This window comes from Pelobates fuscus, chromosome 4 (genome assembly GCF_036172605.1).
Source record: "Pelobates fuscus isolate aPelFus1 chromosome 4, aPelFus1.pri, whole genome shotgun sequence".
NCBI lineage: Eukaryota > Metazoa > Chordata > Amphibia > Anura > Pelobatidae > Pelobates > Pelobates fuscus.
Window position 1 is genome coordinate 65212978 of NC_086320.1, and position 16075 is coordinate 65229052.

Below are 16075 nucleotides of genomic sequence, written 5' to 3' on the forward strand. Positions count from 1 at the left end.
TGGATGCTAATATAAGCATGAACATGTGCCCCAGCCAATCAGTTCAGGAATTCATCTTTTAAACTACTTTTCTTTACATGAATCCACTAATATGTTGCTGCCTATGTGGTAACATGTACAGAAAAATATTTACTGGTTGATTGAAATAATCTTCCATGTCCTGTACATTTGGAAGTATTTTTCCGCAGCTGAAAAAAAAAATAGCGACAGATATTATGCAATATATTTTCCGTCCAAAAATAAAAATTGAAAACACATTGCGTTTAGGTTTTCATGTTGAGATGAAGATTAGACATTCTGAGTGATAAACAATCTTTGATGCAGTTTATCTGGAAACAAATCACACAGATAAAAAAAAAGGTAATTAGACAAGAGCAAGTGACTGCAGAATCTGAGTAAAGATCTCATAGGTGAAGTCTTTAGATCAATATACATAACCCCTAAAAGTTAGGCGTGTTGGATGTATAATTTGATATTCTGTAGTCTTATTAATACCTTGATTATTTGCCAAAAACACAAAAATTGAGGCTCGCAGCCCAATAGTTCCAGTTTTTCTTTCTTGGAAAAGGAGTAACTGTAAATCAGGGTGGCTAGTTGTAACTTGTAAATTGCTCCATTGCATAGGAAATGGTTAAATGTTTGGCACATCAATGCAACCACTTATGTATGTACTATCAGTTGGGATTCAGTTCTATTCTGTTCTTTGCCAAAGAGACTCGGCAGTAATTTGTAGGTTCTATTTATAAGTGAAGAGCTGGATATCACAAAAGTTATTTCTGAAGTTCATGAAGGCTGTGGAGTTCCGGCACATGCTCGCATAGTGGGACCTAACACTTATGTCAGCTGTGAGACTGATCAAAGCCCCCTTTTGGTCCCGGAGCCAGACAATATCATTTCTTCAAGTTTGTGTAAACAAAACACAAGTTTTAAAACAAAGCAGTGACCAATGCTCCATCTCATATTTTTTGAACAAAGGAATTGAAATTAGTTGTTATTACTGTTGATTGTAAAAAAAAAAAAAATTACTGGAACACCCAAATGGATATGTTTATGGCTAAAATTCCTATGTCTGAAGATGAACTCACGTATACGTCAACACTGGAGGTGAGATTCCTTAAAATGCCAATGTATTACAGGCCATTAATTTAAATGAAATGTTTTGTTTAGTCTGGCAAAGCTTGCATGTATTGGTACTTGGAGAATTTCAAACAGCATTGAATGTACTTCTTTTTATAGTCTACCAGTAATTGTCATAAGATTTAAGTGAGAATTGAGATATTACTCCAACCAATAACATTATTTTAATAAAACACTGTTTGTGGTTGTAGAAATACTTGTCGGCACGGGTCCCCCTCACACAAAACCCACACAAAAACATTATATCACACACCAAGGCCAAGTACTTCCTGTGGGCTGCTCCACGTTTGGTGACATTACTCCACCTTGCTGCAAGTGGAGGAACATCCTGAAAGCTGAGCCAAGGAAGAACTTGGTCAACATGGGGGCAGGGCATGTTCTCATAAGTCATCAGCCAGAATGGTATGCGTGCTGACAATGGACAATTGTTATTTACATAACTGTCATTAGCAGCATAGAACTTCTCATTCCAGGCTGCTAATGACATGCCGGAGGTGGAGTTATAAGGTTGGCATCAAAGTTCTGTATCTCCGTATATGTATTTTTTACTGAAATGCTGCACATACAGACTCCAAGCTCCATGACCACTTCAAATCACTGACATGGTCATTTTTCTTAGGGAATCACTTTTATATGGACAAAACCGAGCATTCTTCACCTTTGTCTTGAAGGATTCTAGAGGGAAAATTCTCTTACGGTTAGATCACAAACACCATTTTTTTTTTTTTTTTTAAAACAAACCCAATATTATTTTTTTTTCTCTCCATAATCCAAAACAAATGCTTCATGTCTTTGCATGCTTGAAACCTATTTCCTGGATTTATTTTAAAATCTTATGTTTCACCAGAGGGATGTGTGTGTATGGATTAAGATTGACCTATTATTTCACCATACATCTCCATCGTGAACTGATTGCACAGCACATTGAACGAGTAGCAGATGGTATTGATTTGGCGTTCTATCAATGACCTTTTGGCCTGAGTCTTGCTTGGTCAGAACGGAGCCAGCTATCTAACTTGTATCCTGACCGACAGCCAAGTCTTTTTAGTTGAACGACATTATAATCATTACCAGTGCTTTATTTTCCCAATGCAGAACATGCAACAAAGGTCTTCTGTGAAACTAAAAACATATCCGAACGTGCTATTTAATATCGCTGTAAAAATGCTATGTAAACACAAGTCTGCTACATAGGAAAACCTTCCTGAATGCAATGATTCAGATTGATACAGGCAGTTGTGCAACTTTGCCAACAGACCTCAAAATTCATTATGTTATTGGGATACGCTAATGGACAATCATTTGTAGTAACAATTATAAAACTTTTTGGGTTATCTATTTCCTTGATAGATCCCACGATAACAAAAATAAATAAAATATTTGTAAAAAAAAAAATGTGGATTGTTCTTTAAGAGAAAACAGGTTGGCTGGGCAAAATCCAAATGACAGAATAATGTTTTGTTGTAAATACTTGAATTAGTGGATACATATTGGTCTTTATTTCTGTACAGCAATCCCTTAGCAGAAAATCTACTCCCTCCCTTTCCTGCTCCCACATGTTTTAAATCTGGGTATCTGGACAGCCTCTTCCAATAGTTCAATGTGAGTGTTAGCAGAATGAAAACCAGATGGATTCGCTAGTCACACTGTTATCTGTAAACTAGCTCTGGCAAGCCTCTTTCTATCTCTGTTCTTTTGGCAAGCTAGCAATACTTACTTTACTTAAAGGGTCTGCGTGCGTTGCCTCGTTCACTGAACGAACCTGAATTAAAATCAATTTTTCGTCCTGCTGTCAATGTAGCCAAGGTTGGCTGGGGTGAGCTCAGTGCCAGATAGGTTGAAAGGTAGCGCGCAATAGATTTATATGTTGAGGAAACAATTAGCACTTTGACTTTTAATTATTGACTTTTTAGCGTCTTTGCTACAAATGCATGAGTCCAGGCTTAGTAAATATCTGCAATTTTGCACAGTGAAAGCAGAGATTAAAACGTTATTTCAATGTATGCCGCTTGTGTTTAGCTTATCATAGCAGCACGTATCTTTCAAATGTCCACGGCGTCCTGCAACACTGAGTTACCCCAAATTATCATTGAATTTCCATGGGATTGCCGATTTAAGGCAAAAATAACTAAATTTACAAAACCCCCCAAGTCATTTATGTTCCCAGCCAAGCTGTTTTGGCCTAAACTCTTCAATGCCCCGGTGATTTCCTTACAACTCAGGGTTTACTTGAGTGATCATTGTCTGGGTTCAAAGTGAATTCAAAGTTAATTTCCAACCTAAGTTAATGCAAACTTAATTTCCAACGTTTCTAAGTCAGTTTGGCTACTTTGATGATACCGATATGTTGAATTAAATGTTTACCATATCTTGCTGTATTCAGTTTCTTTTTATAAAAATGTTTGTATGTATAATGTAAAGCAACTTGCATTTGTTTCTCGCTTCCTATAAAAAAAATGAAAAAAAAAAATGTGAGAATTCAAATGAAATTCAAAGTAAATGGCAAATTTAAGCCCAGAATAGCCACTCAGGAGAAATTCTCTAAATCAGCTATGCTTCCAGTTCAGCTACTTTTGCCTTAAATTTAAAATTCACTTTGAATTCTCACTTTAGTGAATAATCTTCATGGTTTAATGAATGACTTTAGCTATGTATGTTGGTATGGTGCTAGGTTAATTTTTTTTTTTTTTTTATGCTCGCCTGAGTACTTAAAAACTTACGTATATGCATATAATTAAGGGGTTAACCAGATGCCATACATTTTATTACAATTTCACATATCCTTGAAACAAAGTGATCATTTATTATTTCATAGCATAGTTCCTTGTGTGTCGACTTGGCTTTGTAGAAATAGAACTTTAATAATAACTCAGCTTTGCCACAGTTGCTGATACATTCGCTCCATTTGGGTTTAGATAACTGGCAGCCATTCTTGGCATTGCAGAGGCTTGTGAATTCTGCATGAGCCTTATAGGAAAATTAGCACAGAAAAATTGTCAGGATCAGAGTAAGTCTTCATTAGATTACAGATCGTGACATTACCTGACTGGTTGAGTTTTTTTTTAGTTTTTTTTTTTGGAAGAGTACGCTTGCAAGATTTTTCCCACTACCAGTTAATAGTGTCAGTGCCATCTATAGCGATATATATGTGGCACGTCAAGGGTTCCTATATAGCAAGGCTGGGCATGTTAATAAAACAGAAAAAAATAAATACTGGTGAGAATTAAAAATAAACTAGAACAACCTTTCCCTTTCTTTTAGTTAGATATCAGTTTGTGTGTAAATCTCACAAGTGCCAGTTTACTTTAATGTGCTCTGCTAGGGAACATTGATAATGACCTGGATGTCCCATCACAGAGCACTAATTTAAAGGATCACTATAGGGTCAGGAACACAAACATGTATTCCAGACCCTATAGTATTTAACCCACCATATAGATGCCCCCCCCCCCCCTTAGCCCCCTATAAAAGTTTAAAACTCAACTTATTTTCAGTGGCTCTGCCCCCTTTGTGACATCATCAAAATGGTTGATTTTAAGCCAATCCAATGCTTTCTCACAGGCACGGGGGCGGGCCCGAATGATGTTTTGGCCAATTTGAATCAATGCATTTCTATGAGGAAAATTCAGCGTCTCCATGTAGAGCGTTTGGACGCTGAATGGCAGGGCTGCTTACTGTGCAGCCCTGAGCCAGGAAGCCCCTTCAGTGGCCATCTGAGTACTTTTGTTTCAGGTGCCTACTGTGAAAATACTCCTATAAATAGTAGTATTATACTGATGGGCTCTGCAATGTAAGCATATCATAAAGGTGTTGCCTGCTTTGTAAACATTTATGTATTTATAAAGTGTTTCACCAGGAAGTACATATATGTTCAATGGTGTATATACAATTGTTTTCGACTTTGAATTGTGTTGGAATTTATATTCTCTTTTGTATATTATTGGAGCTAAGAAGGAAAAGTAAATTTTTGTATTTCAGAAAAGTCAGTAAAATAGCAGAATACATCTGAAATATTTGCCTGGTTAATGTCTAGTGTTGATGGTGTTGCCGGATTCAATGCATTTTCCTGGTCTCATCTGGTCTCTTTATCCTGTTTGTCAGTACATGAAAAGTGTTGCCATACAGTATGGAGAATTCAAATGCTGCAGGAAGGAAATATATTCTTTAATCAAGGAGATAAGGAACTGTCTTAATTAGTGGAACATCATTGCTGTCTAATATAGGGCAGTACATTGTATAAAATACATTTCATGTCTCTGGTAAAATATGGTATATGGCACATGCTAAAAGTTATATCTAATAATTTATTGCGGAAAACACACAACAGAAGTTGTGATTTATTTTCCTTTTTTGTTTTATCTTTCCTTTGTAAACTGTAAACCTGCTTAGCATTGAGAGGGTTGAAGTGGACATCAGCTGCTATAGTTCCTCCATGGTGGCCTATCCTGAGCTGCCCTGTTCCTAGTAATTCTGCATGATTCTGAGCTGGCTTTTTGGACTCGTTCCATCATCTCAATCACAAGCTGCCGACTTTATGCAGAGGAGAATCAGGGCTGCTGATGGTTAAATTGCTCACTGAGGAAAATATCGCACAGGTGTCAGACCTAATCTCAACCCACTTGTGAGCTCCTTTAGCTAATGATTGCAGATGATGATGCCAATGTTTATTCATCTGAACCAACTTGACCCATTAGGAACGAGAAACTGGGAACTGGCATGAAGCTACAAATGTTTCTGTATCTATTACGTTTCCTAATCCGAAGACCTTTATGGAAAACACTTTTTAAATTTGTATTTATTATGTGTTTAAATTGGCTTGTTAATGAGCTATAGAAATGATATAAGGGATTATAGTTGCCATGTCCACCATGTTTTTTGAATGTATCTGTTTCTTATGATGGGCAGCGTGTGAAAAGTGCTTCCTTATATCATGTATCACATGTACTTGCACACAAAGTCTTGCAGCTGAGATATGGTAACCAAACCTTATTGGTGCAATTAGTTATTGTTTCTAGGCCGTGCCTGGCCCCTGTGAAAACACATATGGCATGATCACAAATATACAGAGGTTTATATTCTTATGTGAGGGGTTGTAGGTCAAGGCAAAAGCGAGTTTTAATACATTTTAATGCTTTAAATATTGCCATTTAATCAATATTGAGCAGAATACATATATTATGCGGTCTATAAATGACTAGGAAACATTTATTTCAAAGACGACCAGGGTTAAACACTTTTTTTGTGAATTAAATCTGAATGACAATTGATGACAACAAAAAATAGACACATTGCAACTAATGCTTAGTTGGATAATTTGTCCAGATCAGCTATTTTTTTTTTGTTGCATCCATTGCATCAGATTTATCGACAAAAATTTAGAGTTTAATGAATACCATTGTATTTTTTTTCTTTACTTATTGTTGACTTTCAGACAACATTTTTTATACACTATTCACCGACTATATGTACCTTATTTTGAGAAAATTTGAATTTAATAAAATTACGTTTACATTTTTCATAAAAGTAGAACCTTTATGAAAATCAATAGGAAAATGTAAACGTGACAAAGTACAGGTTACTTTTTACACGTAAAAGCCTTTCTCAGGCAAAATGCGTCAGTTTCAAACAACATGCATTACTACATCTTGCCATTTATCTGCCATCACATTACATACGTATATATCTCATTTCCCCTCGCTCCCCCCAGGATCGATCATGGTAGCAGATGTGTAACCTTGGGTGATCTTTGCCAAAAATGGGAACACCCTACAAATGAGTGTTCCATTTTAAGAGATTTAGGGGATAGTTTGTATATATATATATGTTTTAATTCTGCTATTTTTGTGGAGCTTGTGTTTAAGTCTTTTCTCAACTAACCATAAATCACTGGTTAGTGAATAGACATATGAGTTAGTTTCCATGGTGATTGCTTGTTACTGAGAGCACTTTGCTCCACAACTCTACCTGTCTCGTTTTGTTACATTTATCCTTAATTTCTAAATTGTTTCCATCGAAAATCCTCCCGTTTCTCTTTCCTCTGTTCTTTAATATGTAAAAAAAAAAAAGTCTGGTAGTGCATATAATATGTCTGGATTTAGCATTGCCTCTAATCTAGACACATAAGAATTCTAGTCTGTGAAATACACCAGCTTGCAATATTTACTGTAATTGGAATACACCTGTAATCTTTTCTTTTTAAACTGTACTATAAACCGGACTATTTGTGCATTTTTCTCCCCTAATGAACCAGTATAAACAATTCACTGCTGTGTAAACAAAGAGAAAGCTTTTTACTATGTGACATATGGTATTTATCTATTGTTGGTTTGGAATAAAAGAGAGAATTGGGTGGGAGGTATGGCCATGAGACACGGAGCATTTCACCTACTATCTCCTGGTATCAAAACAAAAGCTGAAGAGAGGGCAGCAGGTGTTGCTGAGGAGAGGATTCTGGGAGGATGTGACCCTTGCCAACAGCTCACCTGTAGAACACAGCATCATGTTTTGTTCTGCCTGAGTTGGCACATGGGGATTCATTACTATCCTGCCTTTTCATTTATTTGTTCTCTTCCACCCTTATATAAGGCTTTGAAATGAGGTAGCATTATTGCTTCCTGTCAGACTATGCACCTAACATCTGTGCACTCAAAATAAAGACAAGATAATAAAATATTTTTGTTGAAAAAATATGTCTACCTAGGGGATGCTACTTTATGCATTAATGAGACGTAAAAAAAAAAAAAGGTTTGTTTATCATCCTTATCAAATACTATAGTTACATTGTTGCATATTTGAGATTTCCAAGAAAAGATATTGCATAGAAATGATGAACAATATACTTGTTTTATTGTCTTGCAGATCGCACTGAGAAGCGCACCACTATGCCAGACTCACCTGTCGATATAAAGACACAATCCCGGCTAACGCCTCCGACCATGCCACCTCCTCCCACTACGCAAGGAGCTCCACGAACAAGCTCGTTCACACCCACAACATGTAATAATTCTTTATTTTTTGATATATGTGTCGTTTTAATTTGTGGTTATTTGTAATCAATCTACTGAACACGAAAAGTTGAAAAAGCTTAGGCCCAATAATATGTAGGGTGTCTTGTCAATTCTCCTCCTATCAGTCATGGAGTTGGACAGTTATAGGTTTCCAATGCATAGGAATAAGATCTGTGAGGCTCTTTGTTTAGTTTTTTCTAATTCACATGTTATGTCCTTTATGGTCTCATATCTGTATTTTGTGATCGTTGACCTGTATTTTGTATGAAGATTAAAAAAACTGTTATATTGATCGCAAACAGAGAAACGAACAGAAAAGACACAAACAGTGGCAGATCATAGAAGCAGATAGGAGTAGATATACAAGATCAAAAAGTTACATTATAATTTATACTTATTTTTAAACAGTCCTATAGGCAAGATATATGCATTTTCATGACCTCTTCATAAAATCACCATTGGACAACTCTAGTGGGAGCATTATATTACCTGTATGTTGGGTCCTAATATTTCAGACTGAAGCCCATAACATCTTAACATATTCTCGTACATTCTACCTAAACTGAGGACAGAAATGCTAAATCCCAGATTCTTCTCACCTTTTTTTTTTCATTTATGTGATTTATCCGAGACAAGAAATTATGGGAGAATATAAAAAAGAATTAGGTATTTATTTATCGTGAATATTTAACATTTAACAGTCTTCAAAAAGATGTTAACTGTGTAGAACCATTCAAGTTCCAGAGAGGTCCAGTTGTTCTCGCTCTTATTAAAAAAAAAAGTGAAAAGTCTTCAAAACAGTTTATATCCCAAATTATGCCTTTATTTGGTATATTCTGTGTTACCGAGAATTTCTGTTTGATAATGTATAATGTCACCTGTCAAGTGTTGGCTAAAGTGGGTGGTGATGTTCCAAAGACCGAGCCATGAACGTCTGTTTCCCAGGCATTTCCTGACTAATGACTCAACACAAAGAGCATTATGTATTTTTTTTTCCCTATGAAATACATGTACACAAAAACGGCAATATAACATGTGCAATAAGTTATATTCTTTTTATTGTTTAGCTGACCTAGGTTAGAATAACAGCATTGCTACGTTTATATTGGTAGTCTGTTTTCTTACAATAACAATCCTGTTAATGACATCACCAGGTAAATTATAGGGGGATAGAAAGACTATTCTGGTATTGCCCGCAGGCTTTATAGCATGTGATTGCTATGTTTAGGATAAACTGTGCAAATGGCTTGTGTTGTATAAGGAGGTGTTTTTATAGGAGAACATCAATTGGAGATGCATGTGTGTGTTTATCCCTGCTGCTTTAATGTCGGTGAAATGGCCAATCAAACGTCTTGCTTTCACAAGCACATAAACGTGGCAAAGAATGTAACAATGTAAATTTTAAGTAAAAGAACAAAATTCATTCTTTGGTCAGGTGAAGGAGGCCATCACAGGGTTATTGTTAAAAAATAGACTTGAAGTTATTATTATTATTATTATTATTATTATTGCCATTTATATAGCGCCAACAGATTCCGTAGCGCTTTACAATATTTTGAGAGGGGGGGATGTAACAATAAATAAGACAATTACAAGAAAACTTACAGGAATAATAGGTTGAAGAGGACCCTGCTCAAATGAGCTTACAGTCTATAGGAGGTGGGGTATTAGAAACATTAGGATAGGAAATATCAAGTAGGAGTGAAGCAGAGCTGGAGGAGAGAGCAAAGCACTATCCCATAGGGACAGGTATGTAAGGGAGAGATTACTCTGGGAGGCCATACGCTTTCCTGAAGAGATGGGATTTAAGGCCCTTCTTAAATGATTGAAGACTAGGGGAGAGTCTGATGGCAGTAGACAAGTTATTCCATAGGAGAGGAGCCGCCCGTGAGAAGTCCTGCAAGCGTGAGTTGGCCGTACGGGTGCGAGCAGCGGTCAGGAGGTTGAAAATGAATAGGAGATTTAGGCAATCGATCAAACTCTATTTCTTTTTTTAGTTTAACACTTTTTGAGCCAAGTGAATAGACAACATTCAGCTTTGACAGACATATTTTGTGTCTCCCTTCCCTTATAACCACCCTCCCTTATAGTCATCGTCATCGTCATATATCTATAAAGTGATATATTCTTGGAGTCCTTTTTATTTCACCATGTATCGTCTGTCAAATGGGTAGAAAACCATTGAAGGTCATTTATTCCGTGATAGAATTCAGGATTAATTCTATTTTTTAATATTAATATCAATACAAATAAAGCAAATCCAGTGAAAAATACTAAATTGGTAGCAGTCATTAGAAAGAATATAATGTATTTCATGATGATTGCTCCAAATACAGTACTTCAACCCCAAACTTTTATATTGTAGCCTTTATCAATAAGGGCCAAGAACATATATCATTGCCATTTAAGTGTTTAGCCCCACCAATCTTCAAATGCGTTTGCACCTTCAGTGAGGCAAAAGATTTAAACATTACTCCTCTATTAGGTTTAATCTCATGCTTTACTGCCTCTTTCTTGCAAGAAAAATGTTCACTCAGTGATCCAGGGTGATCTTGCTAGAATAATGACACTACTGTGCAAATCTACCATTTTAAGCATTATTTATAAAATCAGTCTAAAAAGAATGACAACTTTTTGCGCATACAGCATTTTTCTAAATACTGCACTAGTCTAGATAGTCTATGAATGTTCGCACATCAGTGAAACCAGTAAATCTTAGAAAGTCCGAAAGCTAAAAAAGTTATAAAAAATGTATCCCCTGTACTACATTAGGAAAAAGGTAGAGGCATGCGCTGATTAAGCATTAATTATGAATTACTAACTATAATTACTGACTTGTGAGCTTTAAATATTTGATGAATGGAATCCATTCAGAAATAACTACAAGATTGTCACATTTCTATACAATTTTGTCTCTAGCTACAGAGCTAATTGCATGTTACATGTGTCTATCTGTGTCTCCTTACCCAGCATCCCTTGCCATGGGTACCAGAATATTTCATATTGAGGACAGACTGTATAGATGTCCAGTTAGGCACTCATAGTTCCAAGCAGTTGTCTGTCAAAAACTGAAGAAGTAGGAAAATATTCAATAAAAAAATTTATTAGATATCTGTTTATCTGTGTATTTTGCTAAGGGCTTGACTCACAGATTATAAAGCTGAAATGAGAGTCTTGAATAGGAATCTATTATATTATGTATAAAAAAAGTCTCTTTAGATATTGCAATTATTAATATTAATTATGTGCACCATATTTATATACATGCACATTGAATTGAAATCAATGCAAGACATAATTCAACTTCTCTTGGGTCCCATATTTGATGGGAACAATTATTGGATGATAGGGGAAATCCTCAATGATTTGTAAGAGAAGAAAATGGTGTATGATTATATTGTATTTTGTGCATGGCCCCTACATTTTTTGACTTCACTAAGGAACCACAAGAAACGGAAGCGGAGACTTGCAATACAATATGGGGTCTCCAGCGCTGTGGTTGTTGGTGGTTATAAATTAGTGGCTTGTTTCTTCTAACAATTTAGTAACCTTTGGGGAAAAAAAGTATACAAAATTGGGCATACAAAAAAAATACCTATAATTATAAAAGCCAAAAACTAGAATACCCATAACGGTTGTTACCTTGAGAATGCCTTCAATGTTGAGCAACAGCTTAATGAACCCAGTGTGTTGAAATTAATGAGCGTATGCTTCCTTATACAAATAGAGCCACATATAGTATATATTTAAGAATTGTTGTTAATTGCATGTTGTTTGTGTTTTTTTTACCGACAGTAACAAACGGCACAAGTCATTCACCAACTGCACTAAATGGGGCTCCATCTCCGCCAAATGGCTTTAGCAACGGCCCTTCCTCCTCTTCCTCGTCTTCACTGGCAAATCAGCAGTTGCCGCCAGCCTGTGGTGCACGGCAGCTTAGTAAGTTGAAACGGTTCCTCACTACATTACAGCAGTTTGGCAATGACATCTCACCTGAGATCGGAGAGAGAGTGCGCACGCTCGTGCTTGGATTGGTGGTGAGTAGAATTGGGATGTATGTCAAATCCACTTTTTATGTGCTTGTACAAGTTTACCTCCAGTTTACCTTGGTATTTTACATTTTATTAACCATACTGCACTTAGTTTTAAAGTATCTAAAGTCAGTGGTTCACAAAGCAGTCGTCAAGGGACAAGGTGAGTCAATCGATATCTGTTATTCTATGATTGACAAAGAGAACTGTCTTAATCATTTTAAATGCCAGAAGAATGGACAAATAGATTTCTTACACTTCTGGGCATGAATGCTTAAGAGTTACTATATTCACATCCCGGCATGTTAAGATTTTTTAAAGGACTGTTCCTGAAAAAACGTACCACTTTATTATTAATACTTATAACATACACAAATATATATATATATATATATAAATGTAAAGTAAAAGAGCACTCACAATTCTTGAAAATAACTTTGTTACGGTTTAATTCCTAAAAGTAAAAACTCGATGTTTCAGTCCTCAGAAAGGGACTTTGTTCAGGGTCTTGATTGAGAAGTAAACCTGATAGCTGAATTCGGATATCAGAAATATCGAGCACAAGGTGGTCTCCAGGTGGTTTCAAGATGGACTTTTCCCCTGCATAATATTTTGTATAGAGACAATGTGTAAAAACTGTTTACAAAGCAAAAACAGGAGGACCAATGGTACCTGTGAGAGACTAGCTTCTGATTTGGTCTATATGCTTTAAAGGAATAGGAGCAGTAAATAGTTCCGGAATAGGAACAGTAAATAATTAAGGCTGAAGACTTGCTGTATGCAATTTACCTAACTGCCTTTCAGTTTTGCGATTATGTAGTTGTCTCTTAACCACATGAATTTTCATAGAAATTCATTAAAACTCGCAAAACACATTCAATTCTCAATGCTTTAGTCTGAAGTTTTTGTTTGAGCTATAATAAGGAACATTTTTTATTGTCATAAATTGACCTTTAAGAAAAATGATTATCATTCAGCATACTGAAGAGGAAGTAGACATGTTTCTCCGAAGATTCACACACTGCGCTATAAAATCTAATAATTATTAATTATTCTTTTCCTGTGCGTGATCAAGTGTCTTGGAGAAAAATTCTTCCCAGTACTTAGCACATAGCACTTAAATTGCGCTGACAGATTTATTTTGCTTAATGTTATCCTTTCGTCAGCTCACAGCACCACAAAATGTGTAGAAACCAACTAACAGGTGACAGATAACTGGATATTTAGCCATTTTTAATTGCTGTACGAGTAATATAAATCAGTTTTATATATTTTTTTGTTTCGTTTTCAATTAATTCTCAGCAAAAAGTAAAATGTGTTGTGTACTTTATTTCGGTAAATACCCCATTCATTTTTCATTGGGGTTTGTTCTTTTCGCTAAACTTACAACATTTATTTAAAACTTTAGGCAAAAATTTTTTTTCAAAAAATTTGCAATTCTATACAATTTCAGATTCTTTGTTGTGAAAATATAGTCCAATGTTGCCGTGCTGGATAAAATTTCCCATTAAGAATTTGAGATTTTTATTGCAAAATGAATTTCTGTGACCTATGATTTGCTAATACATTTTTAACACATCATAATTCCCTGTTAAAGAAAGACTATACATTAGGAATACAAACTTGCCATTTTTATTAGTCATAAAGGGATCCCTCCAATTTGTAATCACAAGTAATAAACTAAAAATATTACTTACCTTTTTCCAATATCATGGCACCCCCAGCGCTGCTTACCTTTCTGCCCTATGCGACAGCATTGAGAAGGCATGCCTGATGGTCTAATCCAATGCTCCCCATAGAGGATGTGCATGCATGCCAACAATGCATTCAATTTATTTAGTGCATTCCTATGAGCTTACATGTGACTTGACGTATTACTTTTACTCAATCCGTGAGCTTCCGTGTCACTTAACTTGTCACGTTTACGCGATCAGTGCAGCAAAAGCCCCTCTAGTGGCTCTTGAGTGGGATTTAACACTGCAATGAGATAAAGTGTTTGGGTGACTTTAGTGTCCTTTAAGTATTTGTCTCACAAATATCCAATACTACACTAAATGTAACAAAAGCATATATACATTTTTGTAAAGCCTTTAGATGCCATAAGATTTACTTGCAATGCATCTATCGTAACCGTAGCCTATAAAGCGTTAATAAAAAAAAAGATAAACTGTTGCCATTTTTTTGTGCAAGACATAAATCAAAGTACTTAAGGGATAATAAACTTTTAAATGTGTCTTTTGTAATAATATTTGTTCTGCTAACCTTTTCAAAGTGGTGGCAATCTGTTACGTGGAACCACTAAATAACATTTTTTATATCTTATAGAACTCTACATTGACAATTGAAGAATTTCATTCAAAACTACAAGAAGCTACAAATTTCCCACTGCGACCCTTTGTCATCCCATTTTTGAAGGTATTGCACAGTTCACCGATCTGGAAATTATTTGAAACCATATTGTTGCTAGGTCACAAATGTGTGTTTTGCAGTTTTGCTTTTTAAAAGAGAGAATGGAAAATAAATCTGTAAGGTCTGTGCAGGCTGAGAAACACGCTTCTCTGGGCAGCCTTTTGACCTTTAACTATTTTTCATGTTATTAATGGTTATGGTGTGTGGAAAAAAAAAAAGGTTAGAACTGAATAATTCAGGTTGGTTCAGTTTTCTCCAATTATCGGCTTTGGTACAAAAATACAGCAAAGTATAAAGGCGAACAGAGCTTCTATCCGTTAAATTTTTCCAGGTCATATAAGGTAATCCTGATCATCGAGTATTTTTTTTTTTAGCTGTTTTATTTGTATTTATTTTTAAATACCATACTTCATAGTGTTCATTGCTTCAAAAAAAGTATTTAACACAAATCAAAATTTAAAAAAAAAACTTATTGTTTTAAAATTAATAAAAAATCCTATTTCATCAATTGAGTCTTTTTTTTTCCCTTTTACCCTTTAACGTCTTTTGTTTTTTTGTTCTCATGAATAACAAAAGTAATTTGCATGTTGGGATTTTCTCCCCTGTTTTTAATTTTATATTACTGACGGGTGCAGACACCAGAACCGTTCTCTTCCAAAATGCTTGCTCTGTATGCTTCATAAATATAGTAGCGAGACCTCTCTCTGACTAATTGGAGCCATAGAGACTGTTTGCAGCAGTGTTTGCCTACTAAGATAGCTCTTTCTATAATGATACTATAAAAAAAAAAATCAAGAACATACTCGGCATTCATATTCCGTTGTGTTGTAGTGGTTTGTTAGAGCCTGTGTAGGAAAATATCCTATTTAGTTAAGGTAGAACAGGGCGACATTAAAATGCGAACCTGATAACCAATTCGTCTGGAAAAATAGCTTTGCTTAATTTTTAGAACATGTGTATACAATCCAACCTGCAGAAGACAAACATATGAAAATATAATAGTTTAGATATCTAAAGCCAGCTATTTTTTTAAATTTAGTTCTTAAAAACATGAACCTCTTCCAATCAAATGATCTATGTTTTTGAGTGAATACTTCTATTAAATTATTCAGTGAGCTCGGAGTTTTGTTGAAGAAAAAAAATTACTAATCAATTTTATTCAAATAGTTTAGAAGGGAAAACCCTCAGATTCTGTGTTTTTTTCCAGCTCTGTAATTTTGGCAAGTATCTTGTCAATGCCCAGTTCATGGACAAAACCCCAAAGTGATAATAATTTTGTGTGTCCCCAAAACACAAACAAGCTTCAAGAAATATTATCTGTTTATATTTACATTTTAAGGATGATTGAATTCCAAGTTGCATTTTTTTTAGTTCCAGTTGGCATCATCTATCCTTTATCTATCTATCCTTTATCTCTCCTTCAATTTTGTGGCAGTTAATGTCAGTCAAACACAATCCTTTGTTTCTGAACATTTAGCAATAATGCTTATT

At 35.3% G+C, this 16075-nt stretch overlaps 1 protein-coding gene across 5 annotated transcripts in view; it reads left to right on the top strand.

The window, feature by feature from the left end:
* The window catches only part of RUNX1T1 (RUNX1 partner transcriptional co-repressor 1), a 122822-nt gene that overhangs the window by 72540 nt on the left and 34207 nt on the right, over window positions 1–16075 (top strand). For all 5 annotated transcript variants that reach the window (XM_063451255.1, XM_063451254.1, XM_063451258.1 and 2 more), the window contains exons 2-4: window positions 7996–8133; window positions 11940–12181; window positions 14501–14590. In XM_063451255.1, the coding sequence (XP_063307325.1) occupies window positions 7996–8133; window positions 11940–12181; window positions 14501–14590 (470 nt within the window). The remainder of the gene's footprint in view (window positions 1–7995; window positions 8134–11939; window positions 12182–14500; window positions 14591–16075) is intronic.